The 26,619-nt window shown below is 36.0% G+C and overlaps 1 protein-coding gene across 2 annotated transcripts in view; it reads right to left on the bottom strand.

Annotated features, from left to right (window-relative positions):
- The window catches only part of LOC143736076 (adhesion G protein-coupled receptor D2), a 74,785-nt gene that overhangs the window by 47,436 nt on the left and 730 nt on the right, over positions 1-26,619 (bottom strand). For both annotated transcript variants that reach the window (XM_077226641.1, XM_077226642.1), the window contains exons 4-20: positions 26,310-26,528; positions 25,570-26,208; positions 25,012-25,173; positions 24,459-24,532; positions 23,989-24,261; positions 23,755-23,866; positions 23,389-23,526; positions 23,193-23,298; positions 21,865-21,976; positions 21,596-21,651; positions 21,374-21,500; positions 20,518-20,621; positions 19,875-19,977; positions 18,835-18,988; positions 18,283-18,416; positions 17,177-17,286; positions 16,076-16,196 (exon numbers count right to left, since the gene is read on the bottom strand). In XM_077226641.1, the coding sequence (XP_077082756.1) occupies positions 16,076-16,196; positions 17,177-17,286; positions 18,283-18,416; positions 18,835-18,988; positions 19,875-19,977; positions 20,518-20,621; positions 21,374-21,500; positions 21,596-21,651; positions 21,865-21,976; positions 23,193-23,298; positions 23,389-23,526; positions 23,755-23,866; positions 23,989-24,261; positions 24,459-24,532; positions 25,012-25,173; positions 25,570-26,208; positions 26,310-26,528 (2,744 nt within the window). The remainder of the gene's footprint in view (positions 1-16,075; positions 16,197-17,176; positions 17,287-18,282; positions 18,417-18,834; positions 18,989-19,874; positions 19,978-20,517; positions 20,622-21,373; positions 21,501-21,595; positions 21,652-21,864; positions 21,977-23,192; positions 23,299-23,388; positions 23,527-23,754; positions 23,867-23,988; positions 24,262-24,458; positions 24,533-25,011; positions 25,174-25,569; positions 26,209-26,309; positions 26,529-26,619) is intronic.

Below are 26,619 nucleotides of genomic sequence, written 5' to 3'. Positions count from 1 at the left end.
CTTTCTAAACCAAAGTATTCCCTTTATAACCCTATGCCTCCTCTAAGGAATCAATAACCAGCGATAGCGGGGGGTAAAAGACAATGCGGCACACATCCCATTGTTTTGCATTAGACTGTCAATTTTCTATTTAGTATTGCAAATGAATTATCATGTTTTTGATCACGGGCCTTATTTGTGTTTAATCATCCATTGTGTTCTGAACAAAGTGGGAAAAACATCCCTTGCATATTATGAAAAATGATCAATTAGAATATAATTGAGTTAAAAATAAAATGGCACCAAAACAATAACGACGAATTGTTTAAGAAGTTAATTCATTAATGTTGAGCTAAAAACAAACACGAAAAAATGGAGCACATTTAAATGCATTGTATTTTTTGGGGGGAAATAAATAAATGCATTTCTTTTGAACTCAGCTCTAAAATGGTGGAAATGTATGCAAAGGGATTGTATTGCTATACATCAAACAAAAAGCATAAATTATCTCCTAACGAAACTAATTAGGGAACAATTCCGTTGTTTAAAAACAGAACGCAGTCGGAACTATGAATGTTGTGTTCCAAAAAACACGCGGCACCCCAGAGAACGCAATGCATTGGGAAGTGTGATTTCATCCGAATAATCAGGACATGCTCATTCGGAGATACAGATGGAATCAATAACACAATCTAAAAAATGCATTTTCACAAATAAAGGAACTGTAGCCTAGTATTTTTGTTGAGGTCACTGTTCCCTGTGCCATTCTGTGTCAAACGCGGATAAATCCTGCTCAAATTTGTGAGCGAGAGCGAACGCATTGTATTCCCGAGGAGAAGAAAGGCCCTTGCTCCTCATTACCTGTGACAAGACACAGGAATTCACTTTGCTTTTCATTTAGGGGCTTCACGTCCCCTTTTATGGATGTCTGCCTTCACGCTTTTACTTACTTCGCCTCGCCAGCTGCCACATAATAAATGATTATAAATTTTCACAGATGACCAGCTCGTCTTTTTTATCCGGTCCCCTAATGCACAAAAAGTTAGGGAGCGAGCAGGTACAAAAATTTTCTCCGCAAAACCCTTTTTTGTCTTTATTTATGACGTTGTCCTTGGTAAGGGAAATTTCAATGTACTGAAATGAAAACTATGATTAAAGGGACACAGTGTATGGGCAGAGAGAATGGGGCAGCTCTCCATTTCTGAGCTGTTATATATATATATATATATATATATATATATATATATATATATATATATATATATATATATATGTGCTGGGTGACACTACTTGAGGAACAAATGGAGCTGACCGGATGGAAGGATGGAGCGACATCAATGGTTTCCTGAAGGGGGGGAAGCATTGAACAATGTCCATAGCATCTGATTTTAGTAAGCAGTAATGAAAGGAAACACTATCTATCCAGCCGACTAATTTATCCATGGAAAACACTTTTACGAAATGAGAAGCGTTTGAGCAGGACCAGCCCTTTGCTGTTCGGGTTTGGAACCAATTTCTTAATTTAGGGAATAGCGCGGGTGACTTTGATGACTACATGAGGGGTATCAGGTGTGTGTGTGTGTTTGTGTGTGTGTGTGTGTGTGTGTGTGTGTGTGTGTGTGTGTGTGTGTGTGTGTGTGTGTGTGTGTGTGTGTGTGTGTGTGTGTGTGTGTGTGTGTGACTGTGTGTGTGTGTGAGTTAAAGGCTGAAGGTTGGGGTTACACTCAGGGCAATCTTAAACAGAGGCTTCCTAGCTTGGTGTGACACACGCACAGAAATTACACCAGCAAACCAGATGACTGTCAACATCTGCTTTGGGTGAAAGGACTCTTATGTGTGTGTGTAAGCATCCATTACAGCAGAAGCAGAGATTTTATATAAATTATAATTTATGTGTTTATATATATATATATATATATTATTAATCACGAAATAACTTATATGACATATATATTATGTGAAAAGTAATTTATAAATTATTAAATTAATTCACTGTACACACACTTATATGATGTATGTAATAATATATATAAAATAAAAAATACATAAAAGTAAATGCATATAAATCAATTGTGTGTACATATCTAATTAAAATATTTGTATAATTATGTACACAATGATTTATAATAATTATAATTAGTATTAGTATTATAAGAATTATATATAGTATTATATAATATTATATTACGTACTAATTATAATTAGTAATATATCATGTATATATAAAAATCATGCATAATTGATTTCTAGTTATAAACACGTATATGGTTTATGCAATAATTATATATAAAATAAAACTGTTATTTTTTTATTAAATTTTATGTATATAAAAATATTTTTAAAAATTGAAAATAAATTATAAAAAAATCATTGTATGTACATCCATCAATCTATCTTTCTATCTATCTGTCTGTCTCTCTAGGGCTGTACAATAGATTGTTCAAATCTAACATTAAAATAGTCTGTTTACATAAAATATGAGAGTATATATATATATATATATATATATATATATTTACACTGTATATATATACACATATGTATACATATATACAGTATATATACAGTATATATATATATATATATATACATACAGAGTATAAATACTGTGTATGTATATATGTGTGTGTGTGTGTGTGTGTGTGTGTGTGTGTGTGTGTGTGTGTGTGTGTGTGTGTGTGTGTGTGTGTGTGTGTGTGTGTGTGTATAATCTATCTATATATATTAAAAGTGCAACCTCATGGTGCACATAATTGTGACGGCAGCTGATAACATTTTAGTGAATAATTTCCAAGGTCAGCAAACGTGCATCGCTAATGTCGTGCTTCAACAAATAAAGAATGACTATTCTGTAGCTAATGGAATATCAAATGTTCTGGACACCCATTCTGACTTTAATCTTGGTAGGATTACACACAGCAAACCAAAAGAAACGTCTCTTTTTGTCAAACTAAAGTTGACGTATCAATCTGGGTAGAGTCAAAGGATCCAGGCTTTCTCTGTTTGTGTCAGGCAGAACCTCCTGCATGTGGCAATAATTACAGAAATAGGAGACAGAAAAGCTCTGGAAGAAAAGAAATCAGAGCACGAGAGAAAAAGACAGTTTTCACGCTTTTTTTTTTTTAAGAGACCTACTAATGTCTCTGACGCCCCCCAGAAAAACAGTTTAATTAAGTTGTATACACAACGTTTACTTTAAGTGCCAGCGGTCTTTTAAAAAAGGGCCAAATGTCAGCTTTAGGTTTTGACGCTGATGTACTGCAGAACCGGATCAAATTCGGAGACGTTTTCAGCTGTGTGCTGGGAATGTCAGAGAGGGTTCAAAACCAGGCCCAGCTGTGAAACACTGAGCATGGCAGTTTTTTTCCTTCAAGAGAATGTGAACGAAAGCTTGAAAATCATGTCGACTTCCAAATGTTAGCCCTTGTGAATCAGGGTAAAACATGTATAAAGACCCTCTTAAAAGAAAATTAGATGTGAGAGCTACAGCAGAAGGGAAGATTATCAATGAATAATGAGTTTTTCATTGATAAAAAAAGCCTAGTTCAGGCTAGCACTGATGTTATCATCTAGTGCTTTGGACATTGAGCATGTATCGATGTGTTATGTACGCCTATAATCAGCTTTATGTGTGCAACAGCCATTACAGTTACATTACCAAATAAAAACAATGTGAACTCGTACTTAGGCGGATTTGATTTCACCCCTGGACTTTTTGACACATTAAATGGCAGGTTAGAATTTGTAAAACTTTACCCTTTTAAATTATACCAGTCAATGACAAAATAATTTTATACGATCTATCAACATAGCCAAACCTTTTTCACATGCCTGTACAGGGTGGTCTGACTCGCTGTTGAAATAAAGAAAACTAACGCACTGCCAGGCAGCTCTGAAAGTCCAGAAAGGTCCTGGAACGAGGTAGGAAAGGGCAAACGGGTTTTGAAAGAGAGTGAGGGAGTGAGAAAAGGTCAAATAAAATGATGTTTGCCAATGCTTGTCTGTGCAAAAGTCAATGCTATGATGAAAAACTGTTCCAGGTTAACAAAAAAAACTAAAGGTTAAGACTCGCAACGCTACTGGAGTGGAAGTCAATAGATGATATGCATAAGGTGTCTGTATAATAGAATTAACAGTATCTCTGGTTGTCAGGGTGTTACCATGCGGTTCCGTCTTCTGATTTGTTTTTAATCACATTAAAAAGTCTATTGTTGAGAGTGTAGAGATGGATGAAGCGCAGCTCACACAGAAGTCACTTTCAAACCAAGCAGTTTTTTGTTGGTCAACTTGAAACCGTTGAGAAATCTGTGGGAGGAAATCCTTCATCCGAAATTCTAGATTTTGTGGATTTCTATTGAAATTTCTTGATTTTACTTTCGAAAATTCTACTACACTCTTGGAAGAAAAGGTTATATATAGAACTTTTAAGGGTTCTGTCAGTCACTTCAAATACAGTATAGAACCTTTTAGGGATGAATTAAAAAGCTTGTAAACATTCTAATCACTAGAAAAGTAAATTAAATAACCTGGTAAACATGACGGTTTTATGTAATCCTTTATGATATTTCCCCTTATATAGAACCTTTTTTACATAAAGGGATCTTCAAAATTGAGTTAAGGACCCTAGTGTTCTATATAAAACCCAATTGAGCCTTTTTTCTTTCTATTTATTTATTCATTTGTCTGTTTTTTTTTAAAACATTTAAATGTTACATTTTTATCATAAAAAGTTGGTCTATAAAAAAAATTCATTCATTTCTACAGCACAAACCATCATTTATCGTTATTCTGCGAATTTTTACATGTGAAATCCAGTCATTTTATTAGCAATTCACGCAATTGGGAATTTGCACACAGATTTTGCAATAGGTTGACTGGTTTAACGTGAAAAAATGTAGGAAACCCGTTGCCTTAAAATTATTAAGAAAATATACTTCATGCGTAATTGAAAAAATTAAGTTAGTGGAATTGTCAAGTTCACATAACTTAATTTTTTCAATTACGCATGAAGTGTAATACTTAATTTTTCAAGGAAACGGCTTTTCTCACTTTTTTTCACCACATTGACCAACAGAAAGCTGGTTGGTATGAAAGTGACTTCTGTGTGAACTGTGCTTCATACATCTTCCACTATTGACAATAGACAACAGACTTTTTTTGCCAAGGAATTTCTGCCGAAATTTTACTAATTTAGTCCAAAATGTAAGTGAGGGGGAGAGAGAAATGTAACGAGGCAGATTCAGTGTATATAAGGCCCTATCGAGGCAGGGAGGAGCTGAAAACGAGAAGGGATACCCACAGGCCACCCAGCAGCGAACAGACGAGGTAGAGAACGGCACAGGCAGTGTGAGGCAGTCAGGGGAGGCGGGGAGAGTTATTAACTTAGCCCTGAAAGCCCTTCTTAATATAGGGTCCGGCGGTGATAGCTAACAGAGCCTGGCAGAGGTGACAGCTCTTGGACCTGCTTGAGGAAATCCAATTGAGAAGCAGCCAAGAGGAACAACAAGCGCAAAACAGATGTTCCCTGCTATCGCAGAGCGCAACCGTGTATACAGCAGAAACACCCTCTCTGCTCTCAAATTGGACGCAGAAAAAATAACAATCGGGATCATTACAACATCCACATTTCTGCGCCTTCCCAACCGCCTTTTACAAAGTCAAATGACAGGTTTAATATCTCGTTAAACACTGAAAGGATCTTCAGATGCATCTGAAGGTTAGTCATCACAAGAGCACATATTCAGTCTTGTGCAAGGTAGAAAAATATGATAATAGAAAAGAAATTTATGACGAAAATATGGTATTAAGCCGTTTCAGAGGACAGTTTTCTAAGCGAATCCTCAAAGGCAAACTATTTTGTGTGCCCTATTCTCTACGCCCATATGAAGGAGGAATTTCGAAACCTGTAATGGACAAAAGAAACGAAAAGTCTCATTGAATTGCACTTTATCGAGTCTTCCTAGAAGGTGATTGTCGTATTTAAATGTTGACAAGATACGTTCATTTGACTGAATTGATTGACAAAATCATCATGAACCAGTTTAAACCAACAAAATCATTTGACTCCCTGCACAGTATTTTGTTTTTTTTAATAGTACAATAAACGCTGCAGTTCATCACAATGTTTTTTGACAGATATTTAGTTATGCATTTCAGAATATGTTCTTGTTTTACTGGTTGCATTTAGTGCACATTTATTTGTTAAAGTTTAATTCTGTCACAAAAAGTGAGATGAAGAATCAAGAAATCACTTTTTTCAGATAAATAATAATTCAGAATATGTATATGACTTAATATTTTTTATTTAAAATAGGTCAATAATATATAATAATTTCAATTAAATTAAATTGTATATTTTATATTATATGTGTGTGTGTATATATATATATATATATATATATCTTCTTTAAAAGGTTCATACAAAAGTTATAATTTAACATTAAATATTGACATTTTTTATGCTTTACAGAGAGAAAGAACAGGCTGGACACTTAGAAACCAAAGTAACTAAACACCAAAAGCTCATGGCACACATGTGTGAGAGTCGACAGAGAGAGTGAATGGTAAACAAATTCGCTTTTAAACAAGACAATTTCACATTGCATGCTTCGAAGGGCCAAGTCAAACATCCTTGCAGAAAATTGATACAAACTCTTAACACATGGGGTCAAGCCACACTCTTTGAACTTGAGGAGAAAAGGAGGCCCCGTGTGCCAAAAAACTGTTTAATTAAAAATACTTAGGCATCCAACAGACATTTCTGAGTGCCCCCGCTGTCAGAACGCATGAGGCCGCCCTGCCAATCTCAGGCAAATTCTAATTACATACTTTCCACTGAAAGCTAGAAAAATGTCAGGCTTCAAATGGCTAAGAAGGAACAGCTGGGACTGAAAATCTGCTCGGACCCAGAACTCTCAGACACAAGCGAAAAACGCTGCCGCTCAGTTCTGTGCTCGCACCTGCAATCATGCATTTGGGCATAATCTGATGTACTGTAAATAAGGTTATTTCAAGCTAAATGGTATTGCAGTTTTTTTTTAAATAACAGATTTTAGAAAATCAGATTTGAAGAAAATCAAGTCTCATGCACAATAAAAATCACATCTAGAGTAGAGACTACTTGGAAACGGGGTGTCTGGGAGTCGTCTTGTTTTCTTCTTCAGATTTGAGTGGGCTGGGGGTTAATGGCATGTGCCCGAGTCGTGCCACATGCGGTTAAGACACTTTACACCAAGAGCATCAATCCTTATAACTCGGAGCGAACATCACATGCGTTTAGGGTTGACCACGGCTCACGGCAGTCCTAAGTGAAAACGAATGGTAGTTCATCGACATGAGCACTTCATTCGTCTTCGTTTTCCAGTCTCTTTGTCTATTTCAGAGTCTGTGTTTCTAGACTTTGTCTCTTCGCCGTTGTGTGAAATAGTCTTCGCACTGTCTGATCATTTTAGCTAAACATCCTCCCCACAAGAATATAATATTATATTATATTCACATGTCAATGGTGTGATTTTTCTTTTTGGTCTGGATCTATTAAATGATTCAAAAATTAATTTAAAAAACTAAAATGTATATATTAAATTAAATATTCAGACAACGCACAAAACGCAACAAAACAAAACACAAAATAAAACAAAAAAATAAATAAACATTTAAAAGACTGTAATTCTTTTTTAAAAAAAAAATATTTACAAACTATACAATGCTGCGGTTTTACTTTTAAGATACTTTTAATATTTAAAAAGAGTTGAATCAAAGTCAGTGTGGTGTAACCAACATGCAGGAAGCCATTTTAATGTCATGTGAAAATAAAAACCATAAAACAGGAAATTATATTACAGAGACGATTCCTGTAGACCTTCATGACTGTGTCAAGGTCACTTTAATGAAAAACCAAGGTTAATTTGGGTCAAGCTAAATAACCTTTAAGAAAGTATCACGACATTCATAATTATTCATAATAAAAAAGGAGGAATAATGTTTGAAAAAGTTTATTAAAAAATTAGGTGTTTGAAAAAAAAAAATTTTGGCTTGATGATAACATTTATTTATTTTTTTGACTCATTAAATCTAAAAATATGAAAATAAAATAAATAAATAACATTTTGTAACCGACAAGAAAACAAAGATACCATTCCTACAAAGTTGGCACTTGCATTTTGATAAAATACAAAAAACAAGAAAACAAACAGATTTCTCTTTTTCATCTTAATCTCATCTCTTCTTTTGTCATTGACCCCTACATAAACTACATTGATTCCCTCACTTATCGACATTGACCCCTACATTGAGCAAGAGTTAAAACTGACTATCATAAAATTCGAAACTGCCAGCGGACCAAACTCAACCACTCACTTCAAGAGCTAATGAGTCCAGTTGAGACCTGAGAGTTTTGAAGCACTTCAAGCATTAAGGTGGTTTTCGGCCTGAACTGGGCCCAACTCAAAGGCAGTTGATTGGCACATGCTTTGACTTAATGACGATAATTACTTAGAAAAACAAAGCCCAGAGACCACATCTGCACAGTGTAAAAAGCCCAACTCCGCAGCCGAGAGCCGAGCTGTCACCGGCCCTGTGCTTTTTCCCACCTGGGGTGGGTAACTCTTAACAAAACCCACCGAAACGACAAGAACCAGATTAATACGAATCAACATACCCTCGTAAACAATCGTTAGAGGCCAGACGGCAGGGGAAATGTCACATGACAGTCCCGCCACACAGGAAGGGCAAAAGGGCTGAACTGTATCATGAACTACATATTTATCTTTGTTTCACAGTGCGCAAAATATATTTGGGATTCCTCTTGTCCCAATGAATAAATCTTAACACAGATATTTGTTTGATTTATAGTTGTTTTTAACAGAATGTGCATGTACGACTTCAGCCGTGAAATTTTAAGTCAAACCAACGATTACAAACGCTTCAGTCTAGTCAACAACAAGCGAGCCTCACAATTAGGATTTCTTTCAGATGAAATAATGATTTAAAAAGAGCGCAGGCATGAATAATACATACCGTGTTTATTTTGGATTTCATTTCCATGCAGAAACTGAATTGCTCACTGGTAAATTGGCATCAGCGTTTGACAGCCTTTATAGAAAAAAGAGGAAGAGCTTTTCTCTTGCCCAGACTGACCCAGTTCTTGTTAATTATCTGCAAAGTATACATCAAAGCTCACCAAACAGTCCGCAGCTCTCAGATTAAAACAGATTTAAAAGATATCGCCCATCTCATAAAACTATATCAGCTGAAATTATAAATGAAGTGGCCATTCTTTCAACGTAATCTGGGTGTCGGAGTGACACCAGAGGTTAAACATGTGAGGGCCGTGTTGTTGTAAGAGGTCGTTCCCAGCGGGTCATGTGATCCTCAATCTCCTGCCAGGGTAGCCGAGTGATTTGCTTTCCTATGACACAAACTATTACTACACAGAGCTGGCAGGTAATTATAAAGCAAATAAATGCGGGTGGGTGCCAAACGCGACAGGCTCTTTTGGTGATTCGTGCGAGCCGTGGAATTCCCTTTCCTCTCGACAGGAAGCACGTTATTCACAATGATTATTTGTTGCTTTTTGGCCAGATTCAAGCATCATACTGCCATTTTTCTTTAGTAGGGCCGAATCTCACACTCAGTGGCACATATATAGAAACATTTTGTCGGTGATGACTTTCGAATTATTTATGTTTGAACATAAGCCAAACATAAGCCATATATATATATGATTTAATTGCTTGTGGATGTGGGTTTTTTTTCCTTAAAAAAATGTATCCTACTTTAAGGGGTGTAAAACATGGGTCTGCAAAATGTTGTTCACCAATTGTTCGCACAAAAATGTTAAAAGAGCATAAACTGTTTTCAACATTGATAATATGATAATAAAATGTTTCTTGAGCAGCAAATCAGCATATTAGAATGATTTCTGAAGGATCATGTGACACTGAAGACTGGAATAATGATGCTGAAAATTCAGCTTTACCATCGCAGGATTGAATTGTATGTGATGTGATCTGGGAAAACCCATCACATGGTGAAATTTTACCTATTACAGGTTTGATATCATATTTAAGCTGGTTTCAAGCCCTTTCGAAATCTGAGAGAATCTATACCGTTTGTCGGTAACAAAAGTTATGGTTATATGAAGTCGGCTGATCGGAATTTTGAGAAAAACAGATTTAATTAACTGTCACGTCCTGCTAGCGGGACGATTGGCGCTCTTTTTTATATCACATATTTTAGAAATCATCATAGATCATTCGAAAGCTTACGAATTTAAAATTGATCCTGTGAAAACCGTTTTGAAATTGGACGATTGAGAGGCTAGCAAGATCTTTTAAGCGAGCAGCTACTTCAGACGCCGTTGTTCTCTTGTGCGGCGCTCCCCATCTCACGATAACGTTGAATAAAAAAATAAACTTTTTTTTTTTTTTTTCTTGCGTGCTGTTGTAGTTTACACAGGACTGGTAGGAAATACGCATTGATATACCTTTATTCTAGATGTGATGTTGTTTATTTTGATAGGTGAAGTGTCTTTGTAGTGTTAAGAGGAGAGCTACAGATGATGTTATAGAATAATAATTTAATGAAAACCCATTTTTGACAACAAAAAAAACTGACATTCAACCTATTTTTAGACCTTACTGAAAACGTACCAGCGTATGGAAAACCATCTGACGGGTTTTCCCAGATCGCATCACATATTTCAAAATATATTAAAATAGAATAGAATTATTTTAAATTGTAATAATAATTAACAATATTAAATTTATAATTTATTTTGATTAAATAAATACAGCCTTGTTGAGCATAAGAGACTTCTTTGAAAAACATACAAAAAAAATGTAATGTTTCCCAACTTTTGACAGCTAGTATATGGATAGATGGATAGACAGATATAGACACAGCTATTAACACATCTAATATGGGATATTTGTAATCATCAGTGGTAAGCTTAATCTTTAACAGACATTTTCCCGTGTTTTCCGTCTTAAACAATTCAACTTGAAAAACATTTCCCGGCTGATCGTGGAGGGCATGAGGAGTGAGAGACGAGCTGGACATCTGTCTTGACTGAGGGATTCCTGTCCTGATTTTGTTTGTTACAGAGAGTTTTTAAAATGAGCCGCTCGTCTCTTTGTGAGGGGTTTGTGGCGCTCTCGCCCAGGTTGCCCCCCTGTGGACCTCAACTTGCATCAAAAATAATTTTCCAAAACACTTTGTTAAAGAGTTCAAGAGATGTGTGTTGTGACTCTGCTGAAACAGTGTATGAACATGGATGCTAATGCGTTTCATTTCACATTAATGTTTCTATTTTATTTGTGCATTGCGCTGCAAACCTTTAGCAAAGAGTGGAAAATGTCTGTAGTATCATTTTTCATTTATGTTTATATAAAAAAAATACTTTCAAAGTACCCAAAGAAAAAATATTAATAAGTTACTTAACTAAGTAAATAATAATTAGGTAAAAGGATTGTAGGATTAACCTTACCGCAAAACCCAAAAAACTTGTCCCGAGTTTGTGACCCCAAACCCCCTTTAAACTCTCTATCCTCAAAGTTATTGATAGAGGGAAATTATGAGCGTATAATGCTATGGACAATGCATGCTGGAGGGCCTATTATATACCGGTAATGGATAGCACTGAGTTTTTGAATGACATTGCACCGAGATTGGATGACAGAGGGTCGTGCGATTTATGACCAAATGAAGCACTTCCACTTCCCCCTCCCCTCCTCACCCTGTCCTCACCCAAAGCCATTTATTTACAGCCTGATAGAGAAGCACGTGGTGGTATTTATGGTGCAGGAGTTTGTAAATAATACTAAATTAACAAGTGCGTTTTGGAGTTGTCTGAACAGGATAATATTGCAATGTTATACATTAAACTATGTGTCGCCCTCTAAAATTCCCAAATTATCATCAGTAAGAATACTTAAATTAAACAACATTACGTTTTAGCTTCATGTATTCATTCTGGCAACTGTAGAAACAGTAATATCTAAAGAGTTCACAGTCTCATATGTTGTCGAAATGTTACACTAATGTTATTTAACATTTCTTCAAAAGAAAAACAGCACTTCTCGACGTCATAATACATTCCAAACCACTTAAGAAAAATATTAAAACAATTTGTAACCACCATTTTCACTGAAAAATACAAGAAACATATCTTAATGAAAAGGTCTGCAAGCCTTTCCCAATGGGCTGCTCTATTAAAGCTAATATATAAAAATTATATTAAATCTAGAAGATGAAATATGCAAATTAAGCCATTTCATGCTTAGCACTAAATAAATAAGAATGATTTGTTTGTCATGTTTCCCTCACTCAAAACAACAGGAAGTGCGGCCAATGAAAATAGCTTGTCAACATTATTACTTTTATTGATTTAACAATAAAGTCTTGTGGCTTAAGTTATGTTGTTATTGCTGCCTATTGAAAATACAATGAAACATGGAAGGGGGGAAGAAAAAAAAAATTCACATAAGGCCATAGGACTCTCTGGATAAAGTGAGCCTGGTATATTCTTCACTTTTCAAGGGCGTTGCTTAGAAAGCAACCGTGCCTATGAAATTATGAATATATCCTCAATCAAAGCAGCTTCAGATGGTAGAATGTTTCATTCACCGCCACATGCGGTCTGCATTTGTATGAGCGTGTGCCGTCTCTGCTTCCTTTTAAAACCATGGGCCGTACCGAAGTATTTAATAGCAACAACTATACGAAGCACTTAAACACAAGGTCTGAGGCATTGAACGACTCAAGCACTCTGGATACAGCGGAGGTACGTTCTCAACGCACGTCAAAACAAACAGAAAATATGTGGCATAAAAGCGTTAATTGTCGATAAGTGAGGGAATCATTGTCAACAACTTCATGAAACTTCATATGAAGTTTGTCATTTCGTTGCTGCTGGAGTGGTTGGGTTTTCCAACGAGGTTGACTTTACAATGCAGCTGGGTAAAAAGTACAGTTTTATTGTCATTGTTCGCAGCTCTAGAGACTCGAGCCGATAAAAAAGAGCTGTGGGCAAAACAAAGGGTGGAATTTAGAGAGAGAAAACAGTTCAATCAGTTTGGTCTTTAACACATGGGAGTTATATTTTCACCTGCCACATTTGAAAAGGAAGAGGCTGGCAAAATATCCAAGCGGTGAAACGATCACACAAAGGCCTGTGGTGATTTCCTGTGGATTCTACAAGAAAGTAGACAGTAATGAAAAGTTATTAGCGTATGCCGTGTGGTTGATGTCCAGTGTTAATAGCGGAGCAGAAATACATAATCATGTTTTGCTTGTTCCCTTCAAAGTTGCGTTGGATTTTCTTCAGCGTAAATATTGAGAGGTCCATCTATCACTGTTTTCCATGTTCAGTTAGTTTCTGGAGTAAATATATGGCTCTAATCTGTGTGAACTGTGTACAAAGCTTTTTTTTTTTAATGGTGGGTGCTGGTGTTTCGCGTGTTCCTATTGTGTTGGATTAGACCCAACTCTGAATTAGGAGTTCATTTAGTTCCCCCTAAAGTTGTTCCCAGAACTAAAATCCCAGTTCCTGTGGTGCGAACACACCAAAAAGCGGGTTACTTCAGTCAAGTTCTAGGAACTATGAAAAGGTATATTTTTATGTATATAAAAGGTATATTTTTGTGTTAAAAAAAAAAGGAAGACGTGGACTTTCAGAAAAAAGTGGGCAAAGGTAAATATATATACAAAAGTTTGGGATCAGTAAGGTTTTTAAAAAAAGAAATGAATACTTTTATTCAGCAATGACGCATTCAATGAATTAAAAGGGACAGTACGGACAGTAAAGACATTTTATGTCATATTGTCATATCAAATCAGCATATTAGAATGATTTCTAAAGGATCATGTGACGCTGAAAATTCAGGAATAAATTACACTTTTAAAATTTCTACATTATTATTTTCACTATATTTTTGCTTAGATAAATGCAGCTTTTGTGAAATTTACCAACCCCAATACTTTTGAATTTTGTGTTGCAATTTATCCATTTTACACATGATTTATGTTTTCAAGTGGTTCCCCATAAAATATAATTATAGTGTAGAATACATATCTCTGTTTCAAACATATGCAACATTCTAAAACAAGTATTACTTAATTTAAGTAAAATCAAACTTATACTATTTTTCTAAGAAGCTATTTAATGATATAGCAGTTTCCACACTGTTAAAAAATATTTTCATGATTTGTTATCATAACTCTTTTTTTGTCAAATCAACTTAAAAATTTAATGTGATTCAGATAACATAATATTTTGAGTTTCTATTTATTAAACCAATCTCCTTTGTTGTATTAACTCAATATTTTAATTTCAATGAACTCAAAATTAAGGCAACCAGGTAACTTACTTTTTTATCCCTGCAGGGATGAAGGACACAGTTTCATCACTAGAAACGGACTTAAATACTACATTACAGGCACCTTATACATCCACACTGCATCATGTATGCTTGTACATAAAACATTACAATGTTTGAATTAGGTAAACAAAGGTTATAATTTCACTTTTGAAACTTTTAAAAATCAATAGATTAAGAAAACCTTGGGAAAAATCCATAAATACTATGGAAAGCAGCCTGTTTGAGGGGAATCCATATGGAAATACTATTTATGCCATTAACTAAAGTATGATTACAATATAAATACTTCCAAGGAGAACAACAAACACATCTTAAACACATTTTACCGTAGGACCTTCAGAGAAAAAAAGTTTAATATCGTACAGAGCCTCAGCTCTGTAAGATACTAAAATGGGGGGGGGAAATAAACTATTTATAGTGTGGTTTAATGATGCGAGTCAGGCTAAATCTCTATTGATTTTCTTGTGATATATACAGCTCTATTACAGAAACAACTGATTAAGTAGCAGTACAGAACGCAAACACAGGATTCGGGATTCACAGGCTTGTAACGCATAAAGAATGACACACTTTGAAAAGAATGATTTCAAAAGTGCTAATCAAGCACAGAATGATATTAAAAATATTTAATTTAACAGATAAAAAAAAGTATACTGCTTTGTGCTTTGAAAACCCCTGTACAGCCGTTTCCTCAAGAAAGCAGAATATTAAAAATAATAGAAAAAGACAAAGACAGCCATGTAGATTTAAATTAATGCAATACTCTGTGTATTTTGATTTTGCACTTTTTTAAACGTGGTACTCATGTTATATATAAAATAAATATAAGTTACAAAACTAAAATACATTTCCGAAAATTATTTTTGTTGATCTCAGAAGTGTTAATTAACCATGTACAGAATGATAATGTTAAATATATTTATAAATAAAAACATACTGCTTTGTGTTTTGAAAGCTACTGTACATGCTTTCCAGAAGACAGCAGAATATTAAAAATGAGAAAAGACAAAGATGATGCAGTATTTAATTAATTTTATGCAGTATTCTGTATATTTAGATTTTGTGCCAGCTAATGTGGTATATATATATATATACACACATACATATACATACACACACACACACACACACACACACACACACACACACACACACACACACACACTTAAAAATAAATAAAATAATCGAGAAAATGACCAAATCAATTTCCCAGAATCAAGCACACAAAAAAGTGCTGTTTGGCTATAATAAAGCAGCTTTAGGAAGAATTTCACTGGCCATTTATAATGATTTAACAGGAAAAGGAAGTAACAGAGGATCTGTTTGGAATCCTTTGTCTTCCGCCAAAAATAATTTCACCCAGATTCTGAGTTACTAAAAGAGAAACACTGGAGCACAGAAAAACATGGCCGGCAAGTACCATTACAGATTTTTAGGAACGCACGGACGCAGAAAAGGCGAGAATAAAGTCTCAAAGAAACCTCTGCGTTTACCAGAAGTCTGAATAAAACTTCATTATACTCCACACACACACACACACGCTCTCAGTCTGTGCCGTCTCCATGTTAAACAGCAATTATCTCTTCACTCCCCACTGTTTACCTCAGCTAAAACCACTGTGGGCTTCAGCGCTAACGCAACCCAACAGCGTTCACGTGCCGCAGACTTAAGGTGTATTTGCCTGGCGTTGAGGGCAAGAGTGAGAGAAACACTCTTACCTGCAGTGAGTTCAGGATGCTGAAGACGTAAGCGATAACCACGGAGAACGGCACCAGGACTCCACAGAGCCAGGTCAGGCCCAGGATCGGCAACAGAACCAGTACGGATTTCACTGCCGCCCTGAAACACAAAAAAGCACGCAAAATCAACACATTGTTTTATTTATAATCATGCATGCATATTATCTCTCACACACACACACACACACACACACACACACACACACACACACACACACACACACACACACACACACACACACACACACACACACACACACACACACACACACACAAACACACACACAGACCTCTTTGGTTTTATACTGGAGAAGACAGATTTCAGGGGTCATTCCCAGCACAACAGGAGCTGCTGCTTATTCTCACATTGTGACAATTTCCACGCTAAATCGCTTTTAATTCTGTTTAGTATAAAATTACCTCCCTATTCAGGTAACCGCTAAAGCGAACCAGCTGCTGTCCGAACAGGTCCTGCCAAGCGGAGGAAGCGTGTGTTTGATTTTCCTTGGAGAACGCTGTATTTGACCACGGGCTTTCAAGAGTCACATTGATATTTTTTACACACAGGGGCCTTCTGAGGGCCCCACCTCAACGGCTGATGCCGGAGGTCCAAGCTCGTCCAAACGCTGGGTACATGTGGCAGCTTAATTTGCGTTATGGTTATTTATGGTCTCAAGGAGAAGCTGAATCTATAAACCAACATGAGAATCAGTATAAAGTCCTGTTTTTAAAAATATAACGCCGGATTCCTGCAGTGAAGGAGCTGCCTGAAAGTTTACTTTGTGATCCTTGCAAAAAAGTCGAATCGTTTCATTAATGGACCAAAAAACAAACAAAACATTTGATGTTGAAAGAGGCCGTAATGTGCAAATAGATCATTTTAATAGAAAGCCAACACGACTGAGGATCAGTCAGACTCCACAAGCAGACAGGACCACTGTTCACGAGCACAGCTGTGAAAGGGTGCCTCCATGTGGTGATCCTGAAGACAAAAAACGCATAATAGAGCACCGAAGAATGAGCTAATGAGAATCCTTGCCCTTCCCGTACCTGAATACGAGAGGATGAGAGGTGTCCTACCTTATCTGCTCCGAGACTTGCTCTTCCGGGCTGTTGTTCATCATCAAAGATCTTCTCTTGGCTGTGGCGATGGTGATCAGGACCACACGGGTCAGAATCATGATATTCACCTAATACACACAAACACCAAATTAAATATTAAGTATAAATATAACATCATTATTCAAATAATAAATATATAATAAACATAAATATTAGATTTGAAATAAGCATATATAATATACATATATCATAATAAATATTCAGTATATGCATATATACTGTACGCAAGTGCAGATATAAAAAATATTATATATTAATTTATAATAAACATGTTTGTGAGAATATATTTGTAATTTCATTATTATGTTTTATATATATGCATATAATATATTAGTATAATATATATGCAGTATAAATATTAAAATATTCAATTAACAAATACTAATTAATAATAAGAATATACTGTATTATAAAATGTATAAATATTAGTACATATTGTAAAATTATAATACATAATAAATATGTGCATATTATATATATATATATATGTACATGCATATACACATATATATGCACATTGTGTATTATTATAATTTTATAATTATTATTAAATATATATATATATATATAGAGAGAGAGAGAGAACACATTTTATGTATTTGTTTTATATATATATATTTTTTTTTAAACAAACTTTAAAATAGTATTTGTGTTTTATATATTATATAAGAATGTAATGTAAAAAACATGTTGTAAAATTATAATACACAATGTGCATATATATGTGTATATGCATGTACATGTATATATATATATATATATATATATATATATATGTATATATAGTAGTCAACATTTGAAGTGAATCAAAAAACAAGGCAAGAACGGATGTTTTAACTTTGACAATTCATGTATAACTTTGATGAAAGCTTTTGATCCACTTTAAATGCTGACTACTGTATATAAATAAAATAGAAAAGAACATGTTTCATATATTTGTGTCCTATTTTATTATTATTATATAAAAAATACCATACATAACAAAAATGTCATATGTGTGTGTTTTTTTTATATTATTCTTTTATATAAAATATATAACAATAATAATAGATGTAGAGACACACCATAACAATGAAGATGACTGGGCCGGCAAATCCCCATATGACGCCGTTTTGAACACTGAGCCAGCAGTGGCCCTCGGCTGAATAGTTCCCAGAGGCAGAGGCCAGTGTGATGGTAACGATCAGCACGGGCAGACCTGTTCAAGCACAGACATTTCTATATTACAGGTGTCTGAGTGGGACAAAAAACATTTGGACGGCACATGTGAACAAAAAATACTCCAAATTTATTTTACTTTATTTTCACTATTACTCTCAACCAAGTCATAATTTTGATATCTTCTTTTATTTTTTTAATGAAATGAGTTGCTTGAAATGAGTTGCGTGTGCTCTTAGTATATAGTATAGACATGGTAGTATTCCTTGTCTAAGAAAGAAGGAAAAAAAGTGTGACTTTTTTACTGTGAAAAGAAAATTATAGAAATACTCAGTGAAACAATAAAGTACAAAACCAGCATTCCTGTACTCTTGAACCCAATCAATAAGTGTGCCTATCCACAACAGATCGAAGAGGAGATCGAAGAGGAGATCGGAGGGGCGGAGTACAATTATTACCCCAGCCAATCAGGTAGTAGTATTTCATGTGGCGGTCCTCGCTCAAATTAACGCTCACTACTTTGCTCCAGAGCAGCAGGCCCTCAACCAGCATCCAGCTGAACGCTGCCAAGAAGAACAAATGCATCAGAGCTGCCACAAGCGTGCAGGCCACCTACGGGGCAGAGGTCAGAGAGCAGGCAGTCAAGGGTCAAAAGGTCAAACATCCACACAAACATGACCGTACGCCAGTTTACGCAATGCCAAATATGGCAACAACACTAAAGTTGTTTTAAGGCACTGTAAGACTGCTGGTACGATTTTGTAATTGATCTAGAAAGACTTTAAAAATTGACTAAAAATTCTGTATAATGACCCCAACTAACATTTGAAAAAGCAATAAGCCACTTGCGGATGTGATTTTACAGTGTTGTTAGACACTATGCAAAGTTGACCATCTTAAACAAAGTAAAAAAAACTAACACATGACCTTGTGTGGTAAATACTAAAGTTAAACAGATAATTACTTTCATATTATTAATACATTGATATTACTATTTTAAAAATAACTAAAATGATTCTGATTCTGTGTGATTAGTGTTGTTATTGTAACTAAAACGATACATATTAGATTACAAAAAAAATGTAACTTAAAAGACTTAAATAAGAAATAAATATGTAATTGAAGTAAAATACTTAAATGACTAAGACTAAAGAAAAAATTAATTAAACCTATACAAAAATATTTAAAATAAAAATAACAAAAATAACAAAAGCACACAACATTACTTATACCTATATACAAATATAATATAAAATATAAAAAATATAATAAAATATAAAAAAGTTAATTCAAAATATAAACAAATACTGTACTAGTCTACAAATAATACTAAAATAACACGGCTACATAATAATTTAATTAATGATTTAGCATTTTACCACATAGTTGAGACAGAAATATTGATTGATTGGTAATTAGTTATTCTATTAAAATCGATTTTAAAAACCAACCGTTTTAAAAGTTGTGCAACCAAATGAAAGTGTGAAAAACATTGTACCTTATTATGAACAGCAGAACCACTGCAGAGAAGGACAATTTGAGCACAAGTCAGAGACACAAAAAGATTCTTGTGGACTGATGTGCGATCTGATTTCGGGATGCTGTTAAAACAAATACATTTAATGGCAAATGTTTATGAAATAGAAAAAAATCTGGCAAAATTGTATTTATTTTGGTAAAATAGATAAATATGTATATAGTAAATAGTCTATATGTGTGTGTGTGTTTGTGTGTGTGTGCGCGTGTTGATTAGTGGCAAACAGGTCATAAATCTTTTAAAGAAATCAGCTTGGCTGATACTGCGCTGATTAACCTCCCTTTGTGTGACCCTTTCCTTTAATTAACTCCCCTGTAATGTCACCATAAAACTTCGGCTTGGAGCTCATTTGGCACAGAGCGCTAATTAGCCGATTAGTGGTTTTCAATACGTATTCAGCCTCACGACTGAGCGCTATTGACAAGCGCGAGGACTGTGAGCTCACAGACTGTGATTTGAGCAAATGTTATGCAATGTCTTTATGAACTCAACACTAGAAGTCAGTCGTCATAAAGATAAGATAGTGAATCAAATGATGCCAGAGCAACATCATGGAATGGGAATATGCTGTTGGCGTGGTAGTGCATCCGTGAAAACCACTTACTCTAACACGGTAAACAGAATCAAGGTCACCACCAGTGCACAGAGAGAGGCTCCGGATCCGATAAATGTCAGCTTCGTCAAAATGCTCTCCTCTTTAGCACTCCACTGCAGGGAAAAGACCCATCAAAACACAACGATCTTGCACTCCTCACACTCTGTCTATCTCTCAATCTAACTGTCTAGAGATATAGGGTAACTACCATATATATATAGGAGTTTATATATATGGTGTGATGACTTTTATTGCACTGGATGGTTATATAGTAGCACTAGACCTCAATGAAAGACCATATTTGCTCCTATACCAGAACTTCTCACATGATTGTGAATACAAAATCACAAAGGCTACTATTAAGGCTTGCATGCTTTTGTAAGCTCACAGTGACCTCTACTGGACATATTGTGTAACAGTAACAGAAAATATGATCAGTGAAGACATTATCTTTATAATGATTAATGATCATTTTTAAATGGCTTTTAAAACCCTTTTCAGACTTTTAAGGCTTAAAGGGATATACACTGATAAGCCAAAACAGTCACAGGTGACGTGAACGTTATTAATCATCTTCTAACAAGGCCACATATTAAGGTCTGGGTAGATTAGATGGTAAGCAAACAATAAGTTCTCATATTCAAATATATACATTTATAATTTATATCATATAATACATAATACATAATAAAGTGTTTGGTGCAGGATAAATGGGCAGAAATAAAGATCTGAACGAATTTGACAAGGCTCAAATTGTTATGGCAAGGGGTCAGAGAATCTCTGAAACGGCAAGGCTTGTGTGTTGCTTTCAGTCAGCAGTGGTGAGTGTATTTGTTACAATTCAAAGCCCATACTCGAAACATACCCATGGCTCCATATAATTCATTAGGACAGCAAAATTGGTGGTGTGGTTGCAAAAGCAGGATGTGACATCAGGAGGAGAAGGCAACACTCTGCACCCTTTATTGGACCAAGCACTTGTACGACCCACCCTTTGGACATGAGACACTAAATCAGACCCAAACAAGAGACTGTAATACGACAAAAATCCAGTAGGTAGGTTTGTAACATGATTTCATTCACTTACATGAATTCGACATTCCAAAAAACACAGACGGGCGTAACTTGCTTGGAGTGCTCTGCCTAAAGGAAAAATAGAAAACTTTTCTATGTCAGAGCATTATTATTTTAGTATCATTGATATATTATTATAGTTTTATTTTATTATTTCCTGTTTATTTTAATTCTAGTTAAAGTTTTAGTAATTTTGTTTCTTTGTCTTTTGTCTTAAGCCTATGTTAGAGGTTATTCTAAGATATTAACTTAACTAAAGCGGCAAATAAGAGTGTTTTTTACCATAATTCCAGAGGATAGAGAGTACTGGACGGATACAGGAACATTTTCTGCCCTCTGCACATCCCGCACTGTCGCTGAGATTACTGCCATGTCTAGCTGACCAGTGTGATGCCTAAAAATAAAGGAACAGAATAGGAGTTTTTCCTGCATTGAAAATATGTTTTCCCACCAAAGATTTATTTGATCCTTTAATGTGACGATACCTGCTTTTCTGCGATATTGGTACCCGCTGATAGCAGTTTTCAATATCTGCTTTCAAACGCTCCAGTGAGTGTTTGTCTAAGCGCTCTATGAAGCGTCACCATGATTTTGCCAATTAAGACATGGTCCTGGATCAACATATTTTGTTGATCCTGGAACAACATTCCTGTCCCAAAATTTAGCCCTTACCCTATCCCTACCCCTAAACCTAACCCTACCCATGACTTTTCCCTAAAATCAGAGGGAAATAGGTGAATAACACTGATGTTGAATCACCTTACCCTGGTTCTAAGCCTAAACTTGACAAACTGTAAACCTGTCCCTCAAATCTGATTGGTTGATCTGAAAGTTGTTCCAGGATCAACAAAGATTTTGATCCAGGAACATGTGGTACTTGGTGAAATCACATTCACCAAAAGGGTCAAAGGTTTCTATTTATAATGTGTTTTTGCAGCGTTGAGCAATATAGCCAATCACAGACATATCTGTTGAGCGTGTGAACGCAATGGCCAATCAGAGGTGTTTTAAGTTTGTCAGAATCGGCTCAATACAACACGTAAACACGATGTGAATAAGAGATTAATTTCACACCTTAAATGGAGTTTGTGGACCTTGTACTGTAATTGACAGCTTCAGTGATTATAATGGCGATCTTAGCTCAATTTCTGTATATAATATACATTTTTCATGCTGCTGACGACATATTGCAAAGTTTCTGGATTGACAACCATATTTAAATGTGTGATTGAATATGACTGGACAGAACAAAAAAAATCAGATACTGTATGTCAAATGATCTGTGCACTAAGTCTTGGAGTTTAGGCTAAATGCACTTCTATGTAATGTATTACTTTGTTGTTCACTTTTTAAATCGGTCACTCAGTGATTATTTTTATTTCATGAATGAATAAGATAAGTTAATATTACAAACTTATTGTCAGTACGGGGCTCGCAGTTCACATGGGTAGGGTACTTTGTACATTGTGTGTGGATGACCGAGTTCTTCTGCTGCCACCAAAGACCATTTTCAACCCAAGAAAAAAAACACTGATCGCGTTACAATAGAATTTTATAATTAAGATGTAAATTAAATTTGGTGTGGAGAGATTCAGGAGGCACTTGCTAACCTCTTGCCATTGGTCTGTTGGACAGCGGGTGTTTTGACCTCCAGTCTGAACGACTCCTCTACCAGGTTACTGTAGTAGGTATAAATAAGCATGACATCCTTGTGGCCTGTCAAATAATATTAGAAGATAAAAGATTCTTTAAAACCGGCTTGCATCACATTTATCTTTATAAATAAGCAATTTACCCTATTCTCACCCAATGAAAAGACTCTCTGCATTTCTGACTCTGATATGAGGATCTCATCATGGCTTCTGAACTGACCGCCGTGGTTCGAGGGCTTGAACACAATACCGCAGCTCATCTGCGCCAGCCCTCGCGGCTCCAGATGAATATCTGAGGAAGCAAAAGTCTCTTGACTCTAACAAACACTCATATGTTTTTTATGGTGGGACAACCAAAGTAGCCATGGCTAAATATTAATAACTGCATGAATACATTAAAAGACAAGAGAGGTTTATCTTTATTACTCCACCTCTCAAGAAAACAAATATTGACTTATATTTGTCAGAGGTCTGAGATTATGCTACCAAGTCATGCTAAATGAGGCAAAAAACACTGTACCCATGTTCTTTGTTGACACTGTGAAGCTTTTGTGCTCGGCCCAAAGCTCATCCGCCAATGTCCACAGCAGCTTGTCAATGTTCTCTACCATTGTCAATGGTCCGAGGTAGTTCTGAGATAATACAGGAAACATACTCATAAACCTGACATAAGAGTTACCATCCACTTTTTTTATTTTTAAGGATTTGGTTCCAGAAGAGCAGGGTAGAACCAACTCCAATCGCACACACATACCCCATGATCTCTCAAATTCTCCCATTGTTCAGCCATATCAGGGTCAATGAGTCTGCTAACTAGTTCCAAGCAATTACGGACCATGAATATGAAGACCTCATTGGGAGCAGCTATTTTACTGAGTTGAGCGGCCTTTTTGATGTTTTCGATGAGGTACAGGAGATCAGAACGTGTAATTATGTCTGCATTGCTGTCCATAATTCTCAATATGGCTCTCAAGAGGAAATTATGACGAGTCAATTCGTTCTCAGAGAACAAGGTTACATTTGTATTCTGTGGAGAAAGGATAATGCAATATCAAGTTACATTATGTCTATGTGTCAATACTGACTATACTTTGATCTAAAAAAAATGAAGGATAGGTTAAAAATAAGGAGGAAGTGGATTTACAATGCTAAGAAGACATTTCTCTATGAAATCTGGAGGTTTATAGTGAGTCTAATAAAAATCGGCCTTGAGCGCTAACTCACAGATTTGGAATGAAACTCATTGCTGACTTGTGAGAAGAACGAGGTCCCAGGAAAACTTAAGAAGTCCAGCTGCTCTGAAATAAAGAAGGAAAAAACCTGGATTATCACACATGTTGAAAATTGCACAAGAAATTGCTTTTCCAGAGCTCAAAACAAAACCAAAAACTAGGAAGTCACAGGCTCCTAAAATACAACATTTTTAAAATGAATCTTTACTTACATTAGTTTATTCATTCACTGGTTGCTCATAATGAAAATTTGTAAGTCTCACAACACTATGCATCACAATAATGGTTCATGGTTAGTTTCAATAGGACAAAACAGAAAAATTATTTGCAGTTCAGTGAACCATTTTTCTGAACAATTCACAGTCTGATTCTAACTGTAACTTAGGCGGTTCATAAGAATCATTTGTCCATGAAACGGATATGTTGATGCATGCACTCTAATGAGAAGAAATGACATCTGACGAAATCGCAAATGATTTTCCAACTGTCTCCAATGGAGATGTAATTTATTATTAAAATATCATAACTCGAAAGCAGGTGATCACCTTTTGGGATCAGGCAAACACTTCCTCTGTGCGTCAAACATGAGTCATTAATCCGTATCCCCCTTGCAGGGTCAAAGGTTACACAGGCCTTGTTAGACATGAAAACGGAAAAATTGTGATGCAAGCCAGAGATAAGTTGGTCTGGTGGTTGGCTTTTGGAATCTAAAAGAAACAAGAACCAAAAATAGTTTAGCAGAAAATTGATCCTTTTGAATAAACTCTGAGGCTGCTGAACAGCCAGCAACCTAAGTTTGCTTCTATTCTGCCAATTTTAAGAAGTCACCATGAGTCATAGTTCTTGAGCTCTCCAAGTCTGTGAGGACCATATGTCCTCTCTTCAGAAAAGAATAGGGAACTCTGGGTCCATGACTCATGTGATGGGATGTGTATGATCCGAAGGGTGGGTCTCAGCATTACCACATGGATGAAATATTTACAACCATCTCAGCCTGAGGTTTCCAATCACAACTTGGCTGTATTCGCAATTTCGCATTGGTGGAAGAGTGGAAATTATAACTCAAAGATTTGAGGGCGCAATACCATCACCACCATCTCTACCTTGACAAGGCGAGTTCCTTCTGCGTGTCTGTAGCGACGTCTCTATTTCCAGTGCGGACTCATTCCATTTGAAGAATAAGCCAGAAGAAACGGGTGAACAAATTTTTTCCATGCTTTGGATTTCAGTGTCGACCAACAAACGATCCCACATGTACAGCTGCGTAACGTTCCCACAAAGCGCCTTGCCACTGTTGTAGCCTCCATAGGTCTCCTGTTCTTGTCCAATCATGAAAAGGCCATCTCCTCCGATGTAATTCAATGAGTTGAGGAAATTCCCAGAACCCACCACCGTTCCATCCACCCAGATGCCCCACTTTCCACTTTTCGCAACTAAGCTTGCACATACAAAGTGCCAGGAGGCATCATTGGGAAAGCCAGTTACATATGTGGTGTTTGAACCATGCACCAGCAATCCAAGCTGGACGGGTTCATTCTCTGTGATTCGTGCTTGGAGTTGGAATTCTTTAATGAATGACCTTATGGCGTACGAGAAGACTGTGGAAAGTCCGAGGCAAGTTGGATCAAGCTGGAGGTGAGCGCAAACCGTTAGCGCTTCCATGTTTGGGAACTTATGGCGGAGGCGAGCCGATTTCCGGTGTGGCCGCACTGGAAATTCCAGCATGTATATATCTGGAGGACCTAGAAAAGTTTTAGAAAACAACATGCAATATTTATTAAAGAAATATAAAAATGCATTTGTAGTGTGAGATGAGCAGGGAAACATAGGATATGGTACGCACCACTTTTTTGGAACATGCCTGCACTTTCTATCCATACAGGTTGGGTGATATTCAGGGACCGTAAAAAAGTGTTCAGCTTTTTAATCTCTTTGGCACTGGACACCACTGCTAGGGTCCCTGAACGCTGGAGGCAGAGTTTGCGGGCACTGAGCCATGGCTGACGATCTGGCACATACTCGGGGTAAAAGTCCTCATGTGTAAGCAGGGTTTTGCTCTCCACTGTAAATACAGGGGTGTTTCGTTTAGACACAAAACAGCCTTACATCTTATGCATTTGACACTTTATGTGTAACAAACTGTGAACAGATTA

Source organism: Siphateles boraxobius, unplaced genomic scaffold (assembly GCF_051911475.1).
Source record: "Siphateles boraxobius isolate OS27281-9 unplaced genomic scaffold, OSU_SipBor_1 13, whole genome shotgun sequence".
Taxonomy (NCBI): Eukaryota; Metazoa; Chordata; class Actinopteri; order Cypriniformes; family Leuciscidae; genus Siphateles; species Siphateles boraxobius.
The sequence above is the reverse complement of the archived record's forward strand: the minus strand, read 5'-3'. Positions and strand labels throughout refer to the sequence as shown.